Source organism: Chiloscyllium plagiosum, chromosome 20, assembly GCF_004010195.1.
Source record: "Chiloscyllium plagiosum isolate BGI_BamShark_2017 chromosome 20, ASM401019v2, whole genome shotgun sequence".
Taxonomy (NCBI): Eukaryota; Metazoa; Chordata; class Chondrichthyes; order Orectolobiformes; family Hemiscylliidae; genus Chiloscyllium; species Chiloscyllium plagiosum.
In genome coordinates this window covers 40,089,081-40,111,830 of record NC_057729.1, presented here as the reverse complement: position 1 = coordinate 40,111,830, position 22,750 = coordinate 40,089,081, and the positions used below count along the sequence as shown (strand labels likewise).

Genomic DNA, 22,750 nt, shown 5'->3' with positions numbered 1-22,750 from the left:
GTCCAGAGGAAATAATAGTATTGGATGATGGCAGACTAGCTGAGACAGTGCAAGGTCAAGCAAATCTTCAGGTGTGGAAATTGACAATCTTCGTGATGGCACAAATGAGGCCTGAAGCTCACCGTGAGATTAAGTATGACATTAAATATGAACAGACTAACTAAATCTTTGACTGTGCCGGGGAGAGGAATAGAATTGTAGCTAAGAAATAGATCTTGGAAAAGACATAGAAAACATTGGCTTCAGATATTCTAATATTAATTGCTCATCAAGTAGTGAATAACTGCAATGTTTGCACCTTGAGGTCTTTCAAATGAAATAAAAACAGAAAAATGTTGGAAACATTTCAGGGTGATGAGCTTGGGTCTCTGACAAACTACTGGCCTGAAATAAAATATCTTCCATAGATACTGCATTGTGTTTTGAAAATGTACAAACCAATGACATAGGTTTAGTCGATCAGCTGTACCGTTAAAATAATTATTCAGTGGATAGTATACCACTTTTCTGCAAACCTTCTGTGCAGATTAGTGGATTCAAAGCATAAATTTTCATCCTAACCATCCGTTTTCAATTTCACAAACATGTTAAAAATGCAGAAAAGGAAATTAAATTCAAATTCTGGGTGCAAACTATTTAGTGAGCACATATTTATCCAGCCATTAGTTACTAAAATATGTCACACCTTACACAATTTCAGAATATCTCAAAGCACCTTACAGCTGATGAAATACTTTCTGAAATTCTGTCACATGACAGTTAATTTTCATGTAGCAGACTCCATAAACAGGAATGTGATAATCACCTGATATTGTATGCTAGTGATGTTGATTGAGAGATAAATATTAGGTTACTGGGAATAACTTGCCTGCTCTTCATCAAAGATTAACTAATAGCTCAGCCCAGCATCCAACGATGAATATTCTTGCCTGTAGCGTTATTGAGTATTTCCTTTTGCCAACTGTTTGGCCAACAGTACTGTATGAAAGTTCTATCTTTTCACAACTTGAAAAATACAGCATCCAATAATAATGTGCAGTCCTTATTGTATAAGCTAGGTGAATTTCAAGACAAACCACAAGTTTCAGTCAACAGCACCACACTCCAAATCCCTTTGCCCCAAAATCAGATCACACTAAACTTAAGTGGACATATTAATTTGTATTTCTTTATACTTCATATACATGTACAAACAAGGAGCAGGAATAGACCATTTGATCCTTCAAGGTAAAAACAATGACTGCAAATGCTGGAAACCAGATTTTGGATTAGTGGTGCTGGAAGAGCACAGCAGTTCAGGCAGCATTTGAGGAGCAGCAAAATCGACGTTTTGGGCAAAAGCCCTTCATCAGGAATAAAGGCAGATGAAGGGCTTTTGCCCGAAACGTCGATTTTGCTGCTCCTCGGATGCTGCCTGAACTGCTGTGCTCTTCCAGCACCACTAATCCAAAATCCGATTTGATCCTTCAAGCCTGCTTCATCAATTAATATCATCGTTGATCTGATTGTAACCTCAAATCCACATTCCTGCCTAAATCCTATAACTTTTCACCTCTTTTCTCATTGAGGATTCATCCACCTCAGTTTTAAAAATATTCATAGCTTTACTTCCACCACTTTTCAGGAAGAGCATTCCAAAGACTTATGACTTGCAAATTAAACAAATATCACCTCATGGTTTTAAATGGATGATCACTAGTTGTAGATTCTCCCACAAAATTAAATATCCTCTCAACATCGAGCCTATTAAAACTGAAGAGCTTCAGTGTTGCAATCAGGTCACCTCTTACTCTTAACTCCAGCAGATACAACCTTTTCTCATAAGGCAATCCACCCATTCCTATTATTAGTCTGCTAAACCTTCCTGAACTGTTTCCAATGCATTTCCATCCTTCTTTAAACATCTATTATAAACTCATTTATTTATACTGCTGTGGTGCATTTCTCCACATAGAAATATCATAGTTATATTCAAAGCATATCATTTACCACACATCAAATTTTGAGATAAAATTGTAACCTACCTTCTTTTCTGGCATTTCAATAATTTGCCAGTCATTAGTTTTAAGATGATAAAGTTCATCAAATTTCAAGCTAATATCTTCAATGGAAAGCTGCAACATGTCCCAAAAACCAGCCAAATCTTGTGCAGTCGGTCGTGGGTTTGCATTTTGATTCTACAAAAGCATAAGCACAAAAGTGACAATCAAGATTATGAAGTGTTGCTCCTCTTTCCTTTTCATTGACTTGTCTCTTCCTTCTCCAATTCATGCTTTTGTTGGCAAAGAATTTGATTATGAATGACTTTGCATTCAGGCCAAATTTGCTTCACCCTAAATTCACACTTGTGCTTCAGAAGCAACCAAATTTGTACAGCATTCAATGTTCAAGGTATTTTCTAATCAAACCTGTTCAGCTATGCTACTACATACTCTTGGAGCACATAGGACTTGAATTTAGGCCTCCTTGCTCAGAGGTAAGGCCACTATCACTGCACTACAACAGCTGTTGAAAGCTGATTTTGCCATATTGTCATAAAATTAAAAGTACTGTAGAGCAAGGAGGATTGTTGGGAAAGGAAATACTTCATCACAGGATGTGGATGAAGCAGCAACCATTGCATCATCAATTTTAATATTTGTGGTCAGCTGTTACAACCTTATGAATCAGGATTGTCAGGAATCAATGGTTACACCCTAATCTTCATGATTCAGGATCAGGTTATTTACTGAATTTGCACATTGAGCAATCATGTAGCTTCCTCTGTTGGTTTTACCACTCTACATATACAATGTACATATAAATTTAAATTTAGACATACATAAGGGAGGCGATGGCCTAGTGGCATTATCACTGGACTGTTAATCATCAATGTGGTGGTCCAGAATATCAAATAATTTCAATTATATTGAAGAAATTATTTCCAATAGCCAAATGTAGACATCATACTGGTCAGAACATAGACAACCATACATATCAAATAAATTTGTAAGCAAGTCATGTGAATGGATTTATTTGTATTCAATGGCAAGTGATATTTGATTATCAACTATATTTCAAGATAGATTATAGTTAGAAAGTGTATAATTTGATTACAGAAACAGTCATGATAACATTGAAAGAGATTTTTGATACTCAAGGAATTCAACATATAGTTGTTCAACAGACCACGTTTTGCAAACTGATACTTCAAGTATTTTCCAGAAGTCATTGGATTCCAAAGTATCACAAGTTTGTCATCATATCTTCAGTTTAATGGAGTAGCTGAACATGGAGTCTGAACTATCAAATCAATTTTGAAAAGAAATGAAGAATTTCAAACAGCAGAACTGAACCACAGACCCGCTCCATTATGAAGACCCTCCATTCCTATGCAGGGTCATTCTCATAGTTCGTACACCAAACTTTGTCACCTGAAATAAATTTAGTGGGGTCTTGTGACCTGCACTGGTGTTCACGATTCTGTTTCACCCTCCCCCTAACCCAGGCCCGGGAAGATCAGATTTAACCTAGTATGGTGTCTTTTCCCTAATTACAACTCTGCTGGAGCTATCCCTGAAGTTGCATAGGAGTGATCCTGTAATCGAATGGGAACCAAGACAGTTTTTTATGGAGTGAAGCTGTAGGCTATTTCTTTTAGCCTGTGTTCAAAGTTTGGACTGCTCTTTCTGCCAGACCATTGGATGGTGGATGGTATGGTACTGTCCTTGTATATCAAATGCCATTTGACTTGAGGAAATGCTCAAATTCCCTGCTGGTAAACAATGACCCCATTACCTGTGACTAACACTTTCTGGAGTCTGAAAGTATATAGCAAAAGATGTATGCAGGCCTTCTATTGTCGTCTAAGTGTTTGATGAATCAACTCTATGCATGTGTAGCCTCTTCGAATAGGCGTCCTCAATGGCTAAGAACATCAAGCTCATGAAAGGACTTGTGTAGTTTACATATTATTGAGTCCAGCATTTGCTCAGCCATTTCCACAAATGTGAGGGAGCTGCTGGCGGTAACTGTTCTCTTTGTTGGCACTCTGGGCACTGCCCTATCAACACAGCTATGTTCGCATCCAAACCTGGCTACCAGATACAACTTCTGGCCACCATTTTTATTTTGGACAACCCTGGATGACCCTAATGGAGTTCAGCCTGTATCTAGCAATGAACTTTGCTGAGGATAGTCACTTCTGCTCCCCATAATAATATGCCATCCACTTCTGTGATCTGGTCTCTCCGGGTCTAAAAAGGTTTCAGTTCTGGTTGTGACAGCCCTTTGGTTTCCCCCCTTGCTGCCAGGTGTTTCAGTTTTGCCAGCACTAGATCTTTCTGCACCCAAGGTCTGACATTACCAGACATGTGATTAGAAAATTTAAAATCATTCGGGACTGTTCCAGCAGACATTGGAATTTGAATTCAACAAAAGTCTGCAATTAAGAGTCTAATGATGACCATAAAATCCATTGTCGACTGTCCGGTAAACCCATCTGGATCACTGATGTCCTTCAGGGAAGGAAGCTGCCATCCTTGCCTGGTCTGGCCTACATGTAACTCCAGACCCACAGCAATGTGGCAGACTGTTAACTGCCCTCTGGGCAATTAGGTATCGGCAATAAATGCTGCCTAGCCAGTGGCACCCTCATCCCGTGAATGAATTTTTAAAAATTAGATCTTTTTAAGCCAGCATGTAGGTAGGGCAGTTTGACCTAATTGTACAGAACAAAGTTGGGCAAATGGTAGAAGTGTCAATTGGGGGAGCATTGACTCTAGGATTGAAAGGTAGGTATGAAAAGGGACAAAGTTGAACAGGAATAAAAAGGTCATGAACTGGGAGGAGGTCAATTTTATGATAAGACAGGATCTGGTCAAAGTGAACTGAGAGTGGCTACTTGTAAGGAAATCTATAAGCAGAAGTCATTCAAAAAAGGAACGAGTAGAAGTACAGAGCCAACTTATTCCCATTGAGGTTAAGGGGGACTGATAAGTCCGTGGAATGCTAGAAGAATGCACAAGAGTTGATAAGAAAAAAAAGGCAAGTTTATGGCAGCTACCCATGACTAAGAATAGCAATAGTCCTACAGGAGTATAGGAAGAGCAAAGGTTACTTAAAAAAGTAAATTAGAAGATTGAAGAGGGAGCAGGAAAAGACACTGGCAGGTAAAATAAAAGGAAAATCTAAAGGCATTTTAGAATTGTTTTAGGGGTAAGAGGATAATCAGAAGAGTACAGCCCAGGAGGAACCAAAGTAGCACTTTATCCGGAGCCAGGAGATTAAGGCAATGCTTTGAATGAGTACATGGCATCTGTATTTACTATAGAAAGAGATGGTCTGAGTATAAAAATCAGGGGAGAATAAACTTGAACAAATTAGCATTGAGAAGGTGGAGGAATGAGCCGTTTTAATGGGCTCAAGACAGGATAGTTCTTCAGGCCCTAATGAGGAACATCCCAGGTTGATGTAGAAGGCAAGGGAGGAAACTGGCCCTGAAGTTCATTTTTACATCCATTATGGCCCCAGGAGATGTGCACAGGACTAAGTCATGTGGAACTACTATTCAAGGAGGGAAGTTGGGATAAACTGGGCCCCTATAGAGAAATGAGTCTAACATCATGGAGGAAGTGACAAGGTGTGTAGGTAAGGGTAGTGTAGTGGATGTAGCCTACATGAACATCAGTAAAAGTTTTATCAAGATGTTGCATGGGAGACTGGTCAAGGAGTTAAGAGACCAGGGGATCCAGGGCAACTTGGCAAACTGGATTCAAAATGGGCTTTGAGACAGGAGGCACTGGTCAATGGTTGTTTTTGTGACTGGATACTCAGTGGCGTTCCTTGGGGCTTGGTGCTGGATCTCAGACCATTTGTAGTGCACAATGATCTAGACACAAGCGGAGGAGGTTTGATTAATAGTGTTTAAGATAACAAAAAATGGTTGTGAAGTAAATAGCAAGGAGAAATGCCTTACTATTTGTCTGGGACAACAGACACAGGCTGGTCAAATGGGCAGATGGAGTTTAATTTTGCTAAGTGAAACGTGATGCATTTAGGTAGAACAACCAAGCTACATGATGAATGATGAATGATAATATCTTCTGGAATGCTTAGGAACAACAGGATCTTGGTATGCATGTCCAAAGATTGTTGAAGACATTGGGCCAGGTGGATAGGATGTTTAAAACAACATATGGGATACTTGCTTTTATTAGTCAAGGCATTGAATATAAAAGCAGAGAGATTATGACTGAGATTAAGCTGTTGATTAGGCCACAGCTAGAGTGCGCAGTTCTAGTCACCATGGTATAGGAAGGATGTGGTTGCACTGGAAGGGGTGCAGAGGAGATTTACTAGACCCAAACTGGAGTGTTTCAATTTTGAAGATCGATTAAACATGGAGGGGCTATTTTTAGTGGAGCACAGAAGGCTGAAGGGGGATTAAGGTCTACAAAAGTATGAGGTGCATAGAAAGAATAGATAAGAATGAACTTTTCCTCTTTGTAGAAGGCATAGATTTAACTTGAAGACCAAGAGGTTTAGAAAGGATTTAAGGAATTTGTTCTTATAGTGTTTGGAGGGAACTGGAACTTACTTCATAAAAGAATAGTAAAGGCAGTAGCAGATATACGAAAACATTTCAAAATAAATCAGATGTAACTGTGACCAAAAACAACTGTAGTTTGAATGTGCAATGCTCAACAGAACTTCACAGAACAAAACTCAGATTTAACAAAGCCTCAAAGAGGTTTTCAAAACTTAATAAAGAACTTCAAAATGCAACAATGTGGAATCAATGCATCTATGATGTCTGAATTTTCTACGTAGGATGAATAACATGCTAAAATATGGTTATTTTGGAAGATGTGGGATTTATCCATTCGGTATTAAGGCAGGAGCCAGCTCAGCTGGACCAGCTGTTCAGTGAAACTCTGATGTACCACAAAAAAATGTCCTGTAGGGGGACACCTTATCTACTTCAAACTCAGAAAAGGCTGCTACTGCTGAAGAGGCATTTACACAGGGAAAGAATGTGAATGCACAGAGAAAAATTATTGCAGCAAAGTATAATGCAACAGCCTGAGCAATAATTTTGCTGAGGTCTTATGGGAAAGTTATATTCCAATGAGTTTTTGAATTATGAAGTGAGCATGCTTCTCATTCACACAGCATGCAACAGATCGCAGAATACTGCAGTGCAGGTCACCATTCAGCCCATTGAATCCGCAGTTGTTAATATTGTCACTCGAGTTCATAAACCCTCAGTAACTGCTTCTATACCAGTTTCCCCACTATTTGTTAGCCTGTAAATACACCAAGTAGTGCCGTAAGATTACTTACAGTGTGGAAACAGGCCCTTCAGCCCAACAAGTCCACACCAACCCTCCGAAGAGCAACCCACCCAGACCCATTTCTCCTACATTTACCCCTTCACCTAACACTACAGGCAATTTCGCATGGCCAATTCACCTAACCTGCACATTTTTGGACTGTGGGAAGAAACCGGAGGAAACTCACGCAGACATGGGGAGAATGTGCAAACTCCACACAGACAGTTGCCTGAGGCGGGAATTGAACCCAGGTCTCTGGCACTGTGAGGCAGCAGTGCTAACCACTGATCCACCGTGCCGCCCACCTTAAGGTCCTTTATTGCTTCTTAAATTTGCTAAATGGATCATCTCTTTTTGGCACTCGTTCTATTACTGAGTATTAAGTAATGTTAAACCCAATAAACCTATGTGCAGAACAGAAAAAGGAAAAAAATGGATTCTTGATACTATATAAGAGCTGCCCTTCGTGACACAACAAACAGATAGTTAACAGTAAGTACAAAGTTGAAATTGTCTAAATTTTCTACATTTGTAATTTTATATCAATTAAAATTACTGTCGCAAAATCAACATTCCCAAGGTCAGATTCAGAGTCGATATTGAACTTGCCTTTTTTTTCAAAAATCAAAGTCTACGGGATTCACTGACAGCCACTTATTGTATACCCTGCCTAATATTCTATCGACCTCCCTCCCCAAACATCAATGAAGAGAGAGAAGTTTGGCAAAATTCAATAAACTAAATACTACAATCAGTTATCCACATCAGAATTTGAGAATCAAATTTACTGAAATTTCTTGATTACATATCTTCATCTACTGAATTGGCAGTGCATAAATTACAGAGGGAATAGTTGATAAATTATATGAGAACTAGATAAAAAAAAAATCAAAATTGTAACTGGCTGAAGAAATGCACAGATCTAAAAATAGATAGTCCTTGTGAATACAACGTATTTGTTTAAATGGATGAAGCTGGTGCTCTGATATGGTCACTGTAACTGCACTTCAGACAATCATCCAATTCACCTCTTGAATGCCTTGATTGACGTTGCCTCCAATCACAGTACATTCCAGACCTTAATCAATGGCTGCATGAAAAACCTTCATATCAGGTCACCAAATTGCCGATTTTGTTTTGCCAATTACTTTAAGACTGTCTCGTCTTCAATCTTTGCATCAATGAGAACAGTTTCTCCTTGTTCACATGTCTAGGGCCTCAGGATTGAAGTCAAATCTCTGCAGCTTTTATCCTCCCAGAACATCCCAACTTCTTCAATGTATTGACATAGCTGATGTCCATCCCTGGAACCACTCCGTGAATATTTCCTACACTCTAATGCCTTCTCATTTTTCCGAATGCGTGATGCTAAGAACTAGGCATAATACTCCATTTAGAGGCCAAGCCTGTGTTTTATACAGGTTTAACACAACTTCCTTCCATGCCCCTACAGATAAAGCTGAGGGCACATGCTTGTTGTGCAGCAGGTTTCACTGAATGAAAAGTCACAAAGGGAATGTTTGATTACTCTTCGCTCTTTCCTGCCCAACACATAGTTAGGGACAAAATTCCCTTCCCAACCATGTGCTAGGATTTGTTTGTGCAACAAAACAAAGATTTTCCTGCTCAGCATAGCTTAGTCCCATGCGAGGGTATGGGTAGTGTGTGCCTGTGTTTGTAATGTGCATGTGCATTTCAATTTACATACTGAGTCATTGGGAGAACCGACAAACATTATTGCAAAATCACTGAAGAATTGCCCTTGCTTATTGTAAATGATGTGGCACAATTCAGAATTCACAATGTTAAGTCAATTAAGTATTTTATCTTATTGCATCCAATTAGAATACATGCTCATAATTACAATCAAATTACTCAGATGCAGAAGATGTGTAAAATATATATATATATACCAGATTTTGCTCGCAGAGACCATGGAACTGCTGTAATTTCTGGGACATCAGAAGTTGTGCACTTCCTACTGCACTTCGGATTTTTCCTAGGACTAAAGAAAAAACAAATGAACATTTTCCATGTGTAGAACAAGCTACATTCTGTACTATATTGAAAAAATGAATAAAGTGTTAAAATTAAAAATCTGAAGATCAGGCAAGAAAACACAGGGCAAAACAAAAAGATTTAAAATCATTTTGCATTACATTGCTGTAGCAGAATCTAACTCCCTCACTTGAAGTTTTCTACTTTTTCCCTTCAATATCTGAAGGCTAGACACCAAATTCTGCTGTTCTACCTACCTTCCATTCTACATAGCTTCCTGTTATGTTCTTTTCAAATGTACATTAAAATACTAAACATCTTCCTGTCACTTCCTGCAATGTGTTAGAGGATGAGAACAGCTATGAAGTAGTTCCAGAAATACTCTTCATTCCTTCAGCCCTATGCTTAGACCTGAAGACATCACCTACTCAAGGGTAGTAGAGGTGATACTGATCCAGGTTCCTTCTAGAGAAAGTGAACACAGTTGTAAGTCATCTGAACCTGAGAGTGCTTAGTAGTATAGTGTTATAAGTGGTGTAAACAAACAATAATATATCAACACTGTAAGACAGTACTAGAATCAAACTTTTACCAGCTGTAAATGATTTTCTTGCCATTTGTACAGTTATGATTTTATATATATATATTTTTAAATAGTTGAAACTAAAAACATTCGAATCAGCTACAAAGAATGTCCAGGATTTTTCAAGGGAATTAAGCTAAAATCTAGCAAAATACAGTTGCATAAATATACCTGTATTGCTGATCTGTTTTCAATCCCAAATTCTGGTTCTGTGGCCAACCATAAATTAAAATTTACAGCAAAGGGAAACTTATACCTTTGTGCTGAACGCAACAGGGAAAGTAAGCTAATTGGTATATTCAATATATAATGTTAGTATCATTATATAATACTAAATATGAACTAGAAAGCCTAACCACCATATTTTATTGTCACTATGCAAGACGAACCTATGCAAGTTTTTATTTTAATAGCATCTGGAAAAAAAACAAAGAAATATATAGTTCCAACATTTAAAAGATTGCTTGTAATAATTTAATAACTGAAGAAAACAACTCTGACTGAAAAATTTCAATACCTTTGTCATTCCTGTAACTAGCTATATACTACAGGTAAAGATCAAAAGGAGTCAAGTTCAAGTCAATGAGGTGCATGAAATCTTAATATTTGTTAATAGCATAGACTGCTGAACAAGCAAACATTGTTGCAGTTTTCTTTTTCCCCAGCTGGCCTTATTGCAATGGCACAGCAACCCATTTATCTACTGGAAGTAGTTACTCAGACAATTAAACATCCAGTTCATTAAATGCCCAAGAGTCAAGATGACAACACAAGGCTGATCTTTAACCCTCCAAACTTCTCTCCTTTCCCAAAACAATACACTTCTCCTGTGACATTAATATAGGTTAACTCTTGTAGCAGCTCACCAAAGTGCAACCATGTAAACTTATGACAGCGAGAAACTGAAGGCAATTAATATTAGTAGCGAAAAAAATTTTCATTAAACTGACAATGACAAAAAGTCAACAATTTCCCAGGATCTGATGGGCTACATACATGGTCTTTTTTTAAAACAGCAGATAAAGTGGACATTGTTCATTATTTTTAAAAACTCCCAAAGATTTTAGAATAGTCCCAGTGGATTAAAATAAGCAAACTTCACTCTGCAAATCAATTTAGAAAGCAGACAGAAAAGAGAGAGCTACAGGACAGTTAGACTTCCATCAACCATTAGGAAAATGCTGAAATCTAATCTCAGAAGTTTCACTTAGATGACAAATTTGTGTGTGATTTTTTGAGGATGTAGTTTATAGTGTGGAGAAAGGGAAACCGTTAGATGTATAAACATGAATTTCCAAAAGATATTTGAAAAGATGCCATACAAAATGCTCAGAGGAAAGATCATAGTTCCCAGAACTGGACATTATACATTAGCGCAGATGAAGTTTTGATTAAATGGCCAGGAAACTGACAGTAGGGATGTATAGGGCATTTTCAAGCTGTAAGCGTGAAACTAGTGGAGTGTTGCAAGGATTAATGCTGGGATTTAATTATTAAAATCTATGTCATGGACTTAAACAAATCAACTAGGAGTAATATATGTAAGTTTATGGATGAAAGTTGTATGGGAATATATATTGTGGAGAGAGCACAAAAACTATAAATGGGCTATGAGAGTAGGTAATGAAGTGGTAGATGGAGTATGTGTGAGGCTATACACTTGGTATTAATAACAGAGAAGCAGAACTACTTCTAAAAGGCGTGCACTTGTAAACGTTGATATTCATAGGGACTTGGGTATCTTTGGGGAATGCAAAGTTAGCATGAAAGCAATTTGGAAGGTAAATGATTGGTTGGTTTTTGCTGCAAAGGAATTAGGGTGCAAAAATGTAAATTTTGCTTTTATTGCCTATGCTGTGGTGATTCTACACCTCGTGCAGTTTTGGTCTTCATATCAAAGCAAATATATATTTCATTTGGATGGTCTGTCATTAATGACATGTTCCCACAGAGATTGAGAATTTTTTGATCTCTTATGGAATCATGAGATATATGGAATGGGTGCGAACAATGAAATTAACTTAGCCATGATGGAATTAAATGGAAGTGCAGACTTGAGAGGCTGAATAGCCAATGGGTGCTTATACTTTTAGGTCATTTCCATTTCTATTAATAGTGCAATGAGTCTATTGTCAGTCAGAGAAAGTCTCAGCTGAATTCACCCAGCACAATGATCACGACTTACATTTTGCTGGGGCAAAGGGGATAGCAAGGGTTATTGATCAGCAGTGTAAATTCTGGTTTATGTTTTCTTCACTTAAAACCAATTGCAATAAAAGCAAAAACTAATAACCAAGTCTTGTACATGAAAGATGACATTTCCTTCCTTACACAACTCCACAGTGGACATGATAGGTCAACTGAGAAATGGTTTGAGGGGACAAAAGGGTCGCAACTTATTGGAGTTATCAAAGTTTAATGCAGGACATGACCTAGCCTTTTCCAGTGTTATGTTCCAACCCTACAAAATCTCGTTAGAGCTGAAATACTGCAGGATAGTTTAAGATAATGGAAGCACTTTGGTCTTATGTACTCAAGAATAAGGATCTTATTTTGCATTTATGAAATATGGTACTTACCTTGGTAGGAACTGTACCACTCAGACATATCCAGTCTCATTTCAAAACCATCCCTTTTCACCTTACTGCTATTTAATATTTGATATTTAAATTTAGTGATCGTTAATAAAAGAAAATCAGAAATGAACTACAAAATTAGGTTGAAAAAAAAACTTTGGCTATAAAGTGGAGTTTGACATCAAGACAATATAACTTAATTTAGTGAACAACAACAATACTGGGACTTGTGAGCGCAAGTACTATTTTCCAGACAATGTACCTTCTTCAGATAAGTTATTTTCTTTGGTTTCTTTCTCCATTTGATGACACCATCCTTCCATTCTTTCTTTCTCTGCTTGCAACAGTTTCAAGAACCAGTAGCCATCCCGACGACATGAAGTAGTGTGCACTGGTTCAACAGGGAGATTGTTAGTCGATTCTAACCATGGCTCCGGTGGTGGTAATGAGGATGGATCTAGAGCTGGATCTAAGTTATCTCCATAAGCTAATGCTTTATTTTTTGTCTGGGAGCTTTTTGCATGCTGCCGTACCGCAGGTTCAGGATTTGAGGCATTGTGATGCTGAGCTGAATCCGAAAGCAGGTTGCTTTTGTCTTGGGATCCAGCAGCTGAATTGCATTCCTGTGCTTCAGAGTCAGTTTCTTGTTTTGAAGTCATGCTGCTGGAGCGGCTTATGCTGTTTTAAATAATGACACAATTTTTCAAATTAATTAGGTCCTCCTCTTAGGTGAGCCAACTGCAAAATGAAAAACAATCTGATCTCAAGCAAATACATTAAAAAGGGATTGAACGTCCATTGAACTCTAACCCAGAAACACAGTGAAACAGCTTAAGTTGTTTATCACTCCAGTATAAATTATGTACACATCTTGTCAGAGATCAAAAGTTTATATTTGTTTTTCTTTAAAATGAAGATAACATTGGAAAATGCATCTATGCTTGGTAAAACTTCCCACAATCTTAGGAAGAAGGTCAGTTTTCAGAAATAAACAGGTATTGCCACGTTTAAACTCTATCCTCTCTCAGCACTGACTTGGTCATGCAATGGATTACACAGTACACCCATTTTGAACTCATGACTTAGTCACTTGAGCAGGAGACAGCATCGACAGGAGAGATGGAAGATTCAGAAACATACGCAACACTAAACTTCAAGAGAAATTCTTTGTACATTGCCCCAAAAAGTGGTCTCCCAATTAAATTTCCATTAATGGGTTTGTTTTGTTAAACTCCAAAATTGTGCCCATTCAATAGTTTTGTTTAGTTAGTGATTTTTGAGTCATTTTTGAAGATACAGACACTTATGCTTTACAGGGAAATTCTCTAAGTTTTAATCCAAAGATTACTTAAGAAAAAGTATTTGTGACATATTCTTTCTACACACTTTTGCAAAATGAGGTGATAACCTATATGTTAGAGTTAAACATTCTATAATACCAAGATGTGCACATTTCCATCAAGACACACTTAACCAAAATCAGTGACAGCACGAACCAATTAATAAACTTCCCTCTCCTCTGCTTGATTAATTTTAATTTCAACAATATCCCAGTGAAGATGAAATAACTCAATGCAGAAGTGACTGCAAAGGGCTCTCCACAGTGTTAGTGACCCTACCTTTGAGCCAGAAGACCCAGGTTCAAGTCCCATCTGCTCCAGAGGTGTGTCATAACACATCCAAATAGGTTGACTTAATGTATGTGGAGTTGCCTGACTTAAGTGCTTTCTGATCTGTTGATCACATGAACTTCAGAATTCTGGGTATGTTGATATTTTTAGGGGTTATAGTGTACAAATTTAGTTGAATGCTTCTAATCAACATAAGTTTGTAAAACAAAATGCAGTGACATTTGTACTCTGCTCAAAATTATTTGTGCTGAGGGAAGGGGCTCAGGCAATCATCAAGCAACTTTCAGATTTGAGTAATGTCTAGGAAGCTTATTTAGACTTCACAGCATGGCACAGTTGCAGCAATCCACTGCTTACATAGCAAAAATATGATTGAACCTTTTGAAAATATCTGTGATATTTTCAGGAATACTTTTAAGGAACACGGTGGTAAATGCTTACTACAACCTTTTTCTATTAATCTTAATAAAACTATATTATAATGGAAACTCCTTCAAAGCAAGTTTACCTGGCAACAGTCCAAGATCAAGTCTAACTGCTTGGCATCATATGTAGCCCTGAGATAAGGGTCTGATCTCATTTGTCTCATCACAAAAAACATTTGACTCAAGTAATTTGCTGCTAAAACCCTTATCTACATCTTTGTTACCTCTAGACGCGAATTATTCCAGCAAACTCCTGGCTGGACTCCCAAATCTTACCCACTATAATATGGTCACTATAACTCTGCTGTCCTTGACTCAACTCACAAGAAGTTCCTTTACTCCATCCCTGAGCTCAATGTCCACACTGATTCGCTGTCAAGCAGTGGCCTGATTTTAAAACTGCATGCTCACTTTCAAATCCCTCGGTACTCCCACTCCCCTCTATCTCTACAATCCTATTCAGGTTCACGCCCCTCAGATACTCACATTCCTCGAATTCCAACTTATTTTGCATTTCTGATTTTAATTGCTCCACCACTGAAAGCTGCACTTTCAGTTGCCTAACTATCCTCTCTTCACCTTTCCACTTTGTCTTCAAGAAGGAAACCTATCTTAAAGCCTGTCTCTTTGACCAACCTTTGGTTCATTTGACCCTATATCTTTTTACATTGCTCAATGATCCACTTTTGCTTACAATGCTTCTGGGAAATTCCTTGGCAAGCTTTATTACATTAAGGGTACTACACAAAAAAAAAACATTGCTTTCACTATACCAGAAATCAAAGGCAAAGATCAGGAAAAAAGCTCACTCAAAAGAATGACAACATTGATTATTTCCAGGGAGGTACAATGCAAGTAGAGAGGCCTATGAGTAGGCTAATAGCGGAGAGGTTGGGTGTGCTGAAATGGTGGCATTTTTGAAAAGAGATACAATCAATTCATTTAGTTGAACTAATTTCACTCACTGCCACTCGTCTTCCACTTGTATTCCAATAGACTGGAATTTGTTGATGATTTGAGAATCTTGTTCCTTAATCAAATTCTGGGAACAGTCAACCTGAAAAGAAAGAAACCGCCACAAATCAATGATAGAATTTGACAAATGTCTATTCCTTTTCTTTCCCTGTAATTGTGTTTGAAACATCAAAATACTCAACTTGGTTTTAAAGAGACCACACTAAGTTGGTCTTATAAGTCACTGAAAAATCTTATATTGGAAAATGAATATAATGGTCCTCTTCAGAAAAAAGCTCTCGGAGACTCATCTCCATGCAGTTAACCTTTACAGACGAAAGGCTTTTGCCCAAAATGTCGATTCTTCTCAGATGCTACCTGACCTGCTGTGCTTGTCCAGCACCACATTCTCGATTTGATGCAGTTAACTAGTTGTCAGCATCAATCTAATTGACAATAAACACTTCTGAATTTCAAACACGAACTAATACACCAATAGCTGAGAAGGCCATTATGCATTATTTGAACTTCAGACAAAAATGTCCTGCTGTAATTGTTTTAGTAGATTACACCCTGTTTGATTGGGAGGATGTAAAATTTCAAACGCATTACTGACTGAAGACAAATGTTATCAGGAGGAACAAGACAATAATTGAACATAAGTCAACTTGCACCTTAAAAAGATTGTGAACAACAGAAAACATAATCTCATACATGTATACTGGAAGCACAGAATTGGACAGCTGGAATGAGGGGGAAAATGTGTTTGGGCAGTCAAAAATGAACAGTTATGAGAGGGAGAGGGAAATCTAAGTTATAGACTTTTCACAACAATAAACATGACAATTGCTGCTGAGAGAATAAAATGTGTGGTACATAATCATTAAATAAAAAGCACATATATGTGAGATAAAGATTTGGGGCGGGGGGACAGAGTATTGAGAAGTTTTAGACTAGAGTCATAGAGGTGTACAGCATGGAAACAGATCCTTCGGTCCAACTTGTCCATGCCGACCAGGTATCCCAACCCAATCTAGTCCCACTTACCAGCACCCGGACCATATCCCTCCAAATCCTTCCTATTCATATACCCATCCAAATGCCTCTTAAATGTTGCAATTGTACCAGCCTCCACCACTTCCTCTAGCAGCTCATTCCATACACGTACTACGTGAAAACGTTGCCCCTTTTAGATCTTTCACACCTCACCCTAAACCTACGCCCTCTATTTCTGGACTCCTCGACACCAGGGAAAAGACTTTGTCTATTTACCCGACTCATGCTCCTCAGGATTTTGTAAACCTCTACAAAGTCACCCCTCAGCCTCCGATGCTCCACGGAAAACAGCCCCAGCCTGTTCAGCCTCTCCCTATAGCTCAAATCCTCCAACCATGGCAAAATCCTTGTACATCTTTTCTGAACCCTTTCAAGTTTCACAACATCTTTCCGATGAGAAGGAGACCAGAATTGCACGCAATATTCCAACAGTGGCTTAACCAATGTCCTGTACAACCGCAACATGACCTCCCAACTCCTGTAGTCAATACTCTGACCAATAAAGGAAAGCATACCAAACACCTTCTTCACTATCCTATCTACCTGCGACTCCACTTTCAAGGAGCTATGAACCTGCACTCCAAGGTCTCTTTGTTCAGCAACACTCTTCAAGACCTTACCATTAGGGGGTAGCACCAGGGTCCTGGGTTCGATTCCCGCCTGTCTGTGTGGAGTTTGCACATTCTCCCTGTGTCTGTGTGGGAATCCTCCGGGTGCTCGGTTTCCTCCCACAAACCAAAGGTGTGCAGGTCAGGTGAGTTGGCCATGCTAAATTGCCCACAGTGTTAGGTGTGTTAGTCAGGGGTAAATATAGGGTAGGGGAATGGGTCTGGATGGGTTTCTCTTCGGAGGGGCGGTGTGGACTTGTTGGGCTGAAGGGCCTGTTTCCACACTGTAGAGAATCTAATCTAATTAAGTGTATAAGTCCTGCTAAGATTTGCTTTCCCAAAATGCAGCACCTCGCATTTATCTGAATTAAACTCCATCTGCCACTTCTCAGCCCATTGGCCCATCTGGTCCAGATCCTGTTGTAATCGGAGGTAACCCTCTTCGCTATCCACTACACCTTCAATTTTGGTGTCATCTGCAAACTTACTAACTGTACCTCTTATGCTCGCATCCAAATCATTTATGTAAATGACAAAAAGTAGAGGACCCAACACTAATCCTTGTGGCACTCTACTGATCACAGGCCTCCTTTCTGAAAAACAACCCATCACTACCACCCTCTGTCTTCTACCTTTGAGCCAGTTCTGTATCCAAATGGCTAGCTCTCCCTGTATTCCCTGAGATCTAACCTTGCTAATCAGTCTCCCATGGGGAACCTTTGTGAACGCCTTACTGAAGTCCATATAGATCACGTCTACTGCTCTGCCTTCATCAATCCTCTGTTATTTCTTCAAAAAACTCAATCAAGTTTGTGAGACATGATTTCCCACGCACAAAGCCATGCTGACTATCCCTAATCAGTCCTTGCCTTTCCAAGTACATGTACATCCTGTCCCTCAGGATTCCCTCCAACAACTTGCCCACCACTACCGTCAGGCTCACTGGTGTACAGGCTTATCCATACCACCCTTCTACTCACACTCAAAGGAAAATGCTGGAAAATGGCCTACCCATGTTTCTCCTTTGGGTGATTTTGCAGAACACAAATAAAGGAGGAATAATGCACGATAAAGCAGGAGTGCTAAAGATTGCAGAATTTGACATACGTTTTCTTTTTTGAAATACAGCAGAAATACATTTTAGTACGTTAGGTGATCCAACAATAAAAAAGGTCATATTTTACAAACAACAAAACAACAGCATATATAAAGTCTAAAACCAGCATATTACTAAATGTGTGCAGGAAACCTTGGAAATGCAGTCCAAGACCCAATGCTAACTTCTGAATGGTACTATCAGCTATCCAAAGGAAAGTGATTATCTATTTTCAGAAAACATTGATATGCAGAAATAATTTGCTAATAAATCATTGAATTACAGAAATAATATGTGACAATTCTATCAGACAATCAAATCTGTTCTTAGAATAGACTTAGGACTCTTCTTTTGGCTAAAATCACTGAAAAACTAGCAGTGTTGGTATTCACACAACATCGGGTTATAGTCCAAAAGGTTTATTTGGAAGTACTAGCTTTCTAAGCGCTGCTTCTTCATCACCTGTTGGACTATAACCTGATGTTGTACAATTTCTAAACTTTGTCCACCCCAGACTAACACCGGCACCTCTAAGTCAGTGTTGATATTGTAATAGCTCCAATTTGAGACCCAAAGGAGCAATACAGAACTGAATTCCCACTGCAGGACAAGACAAAAATATAACTTCAAGTGTCCTTGGATAAACTCCAACAGTGACACACCATAGGATTTTAGGATTCGCGGCCATCTGCCGAGTTGTATTGATGGATCTGTAAAACTGCTTTGCATTATTGAAGTAGCAGCACCATGACACTTTTTATAAGGAGAGTATGACACCTAGTTAACTAAATCCAAATTTGTTTGCCACATTCCAAAAAGACAGTCCTTGACAAGTCTTGAGTCACCACCAAAAACATAATTTCTCCCACATTTAGCTGTTACCCATCAAATATTAGAACCCAAAATTGAAAGAGTTTACCCATGGTTTTAATAATGTAACAAATTTTTAACATTGCATTCAATCCAGCCAACAGAACTATGAAGTAATGCAATTTAAACCTGAAAACAATGAGGCAGAAATTACCTGTATCCCGATGGAAGAGAGCTTTCTTTTTGGAATAACTTCCACCTTCGGTTCCTCAATGACTAGTGGTCCCTTCTCAGCTGCTACAGTGGCATTTCGGTGTTGGGTTTGGTTGTCTAACTGTTCACGAACCGGAGCAATGACACTTCCCGTTTTAGTTGTATTCAGAGCCCTGGCACTATCCAAGCTATCTGAAGAATTACTGAGACCAGACTGACTGTTTAAATCACTCTTGTGGTCCTGATTGTCGAGGTATGTGTCTTGAGCTGATTCTGTGCTGCTCTGGACTGTAACTGAAATAAATGGTTTAGATGTGGTTCTTGGTGGAACTGGTGGAGGAGTCTTCTTGTAAGTGGTTATACACGATGACACTAGAGGGTGGAAAAGAGGGGGGGAAAAAAGAAAATTTAACAATTTTTTTCTAACTTTATACTATGTAACTCCCTTTTCTGAAAAACTGAACTTGTTTTCATGTTTCATTTCTACATTTTTATATGGCATCATTGTTTGAATCACACTTAAAAGTGTATCAAATTGGAATTAACCTTACCAAATGGTTTGATAATGGATGGGAGGCCAGAGACAGAAAGGGAAGAACACTTATCCTTGGATATGACAAATGGCTTTCCTTACAGATGGAGACTCAGTTTTTCATGATACGCTGAATTAGATGAGAATTATAAATCCAAATTTGCAAATTACATAATAGAAGATACACCAAATTGTATAGATGAGTACAAGAAGTTACAAAGTAATGTAAGCAAGTTAAATGAATAAGCAAAAGAGTGGCAGGTGGAGGTGAATGAGGTCGCCCGCTTTGGATCAAAGACAAATATTTACTTAACATGGTCAGACTAAGATTAGTGAAGGAGCAAAAGGATTTGGGCATCCACATGCATAAATCAGGAATCAATAACAGACAGGTTGAAAAAAACTAAAGCAAGATACCTTTGATTCAATAAAGATAATGCGAGATGAATTCTAAAGTGAGAAAATGTTGATTGCTTTAAAACAGATTTAGTCAGGTCCCCATCAAGATTACTGCGCTTAATTTTGGGTACCAAAAACAGGGAATATATAACAATACAGGTACATGTAACAACATTAATTCATCAAAATAAATTCAGACCCATGAGGACTTAAATTATGCGAGAGGTTGCATAATTTGACTTATACTCCTCGGAGTTTAGAAGGTTTAAAAAAAATCTTGATAGAACAGATACAGAAACTGTATCAGAATAAATCAGAAGGCCATTTATGAATGAAATCAAGGAGCCCCCTACCACACAATGTGAAATATCTGGAATCCTCTCCACCTGTGGGCAGTAGATCAATTTAAATTTTCAAGATAGAAACAGTTTTTTAAAAAAAACACATGGGGAGAATTTGGAAATAGAGCACAGGCACATATCTGGGACAATACAGCTGATTGACAAAATAGACGCAAATGGCCAAATGACGACCTCCTATTCCTGCAAATGCAAACCTAAAAATTGAGTTTCCAGAATAAATAAAGTTGTTGTGTTTTTAAAAATCAAAGTAAACACATATCAGACACAACTTGCATGAAACATTAGCTCCCTCAACATACATCAAGAATGAAACATAGAGCAATAAAAATCTCCACCTGTCTGGCAGCTTTCATATTTAAAGTCTTTTGGTTCACTTAAAGTCACTTGGTTCATTAAAAATGCATCAGCCATATGAATTCACATACAGGCCTCTTGTTTTACAGAATGCATCAATTCTAGGGATATGACCATGATGCAAATTCATCAATTATTAGCTGCACATCACTGAGTGAGGAGTGTTTTATATTTGAACAGCCCTTAAAAAAAAGGCAATCTATATGTAAATCAACATAATATTTGCTGGATGGAAATATTCCTGTTGAAAGTGTCAGCTGAGAAATCTCAAGTACTACAAACCAAATATGGGTGCTAAACCAGTAGCTGCAAATCACGCAAAATCGGTCAATTAAATTTAATTAATTACCAATAAAAACTTGTCACTGAAATAAGGTCACTACCATAGTTAATACTTATTACAGAAAAGGGAACAAGACCAAGTGGACAAATTTAATTAGCTTCACATATGTTTGACTAGGCATTATAAAAGGTGTAAATAACTACTTCGGTAATTACCAACATGACAATATCAGTGAAACTGGCTTATAACCATTGTAAATGACCAAAATGAAGTAGGTGGTCACTTCAAAGATCTCAGCGAAGTGGGCAAGTTTATAATAGTGTATTTATAGCTATTTTCAACAGCTTTTTTCTAAGTGGTGCATTTAGATGCATACCTGATTTGTACTTATGTATAACAAACAAAGCTATAATTATAAGTGACCTTGTAGACTCACAGAACCCCTACAGTGCGGAAGCAGGCTATTTTGCCCATAAAGTTCACACCAACCCTCTGAACAGCATCCTACCCAGACCCACCCCTCTACCATATCCTTTTCCACCTAGCCCACACATCCCTGGACACTGTGGGCAAGTTAGCATGGCTGATCCACCTAATCTGCACAAAGTTGGACTTTGGGAGGAAACAGGAGCATGGGGAGAATGTGCCAACTCCACACAGATGGTTGCCTGAGGCTGGAATGGAACCTGGATGCCTGGCACTGAGAGGCTGTAGTGCTAACCGCTGGGCCATCCTGCTACCTTAAACATGGGTATTTATTGCCCATCCCTAATTGCCAAGTGGGCAAAAAGAATCAACCACATTTTCGATGGTCTGGAGTCACATGTAGGCATCAGTGAACCAGATGGGTTTTTACAACAATCAGCAACAGTTCCATCACCAGACTCAACCACAGACTTTTTTTTGAGGGGGGGGGTGGAAAGAGATGTGGACATTGAATTCAAATTTATGACAGGACTTGAACATGAATACAAACATCACCTGGGTCTCAGGTTTAATAGGTCTCATGATAATACCTCTATGCCATCAGCTTGCCTCACAGAAGTGCTCAATTCACACATTTTCATTCAGGAACAATTCTATCGTAGCATTAAATCCAAATGAACAGAAAGAGCATCTGACTGCAATTTCCAGAGATATATGTTAATCTATCTGGTTTCCTCATTTCAGACTTGGGTGAGGTTTTCAGCAATTCCTCAGAAAACTGTTTCCTCCAGGAATACCATACAGAGTCAAGAGTTAATCAGGGTAATGAGCATTGAACTGTTGCCTCCTTTTCAGGTTACTATCAATAATTCTGCTTCCTACAGCTAAAGGTCTAAGGACAAAATGGTCTGACAAGTCAATTGAGCTTAAAATGTCCTTTAGGGAAGGAAAGTGCCAATTGTATCTCGTCTGGCCGACATGTAACTCTAGATTAGAGTGGTGCTGGAAAAGCACAGCAGGTCAGGCAGCATCCGAGGAGCAGGAAAATCATCAGGAATGAAGGCAGGGAGCCTCCGGGGTGGAGAGATAAGGGGGGGGGGGGGGGGGGGGGGGCTGGGGAGAAGGTAGCAA

General features: G+C 38.6%; 1 protein-coding gene across 2 annotated transcripts in view; it reads right to left on the bottom strand.

Annotated features, from left to right (window-relative positions):
* The window catches only part of LOC122560192 (disks large-associated protein 4-like), a 589,090-nt gene that overhangs the window by 3,261 nt on the left and 563,079 nt on the right, over positions 1-22,750 (bottom strand). For both annotated transcript variants that reach the window (XM_043710586.1, XM_043710587.1), the window contains 5 exons: positions 19,265-19,635; positions 15,492-15,583; positions 12,733-13,148; positions 9,227-9,318; positions 2,025-2,177 (listed from right to left, as the gene is read on the bottom strand). In XM_043710586.1, coding sequence (XP_043566521.1) covers positions 2,025-2,177; positions 9,227-9,318; positions 12,733-13,148; positions 15,492-15,583; positions 19,265-19,635 — 1,124 coding nt within the window. The remainder of the gene's footprint in view (positions 1-2,024; positions 2,178-9,226; positions 9,319-12,732; positions 13,149-15,491; positions 15,584-19,264; positions 19,636-22,750) is intronic.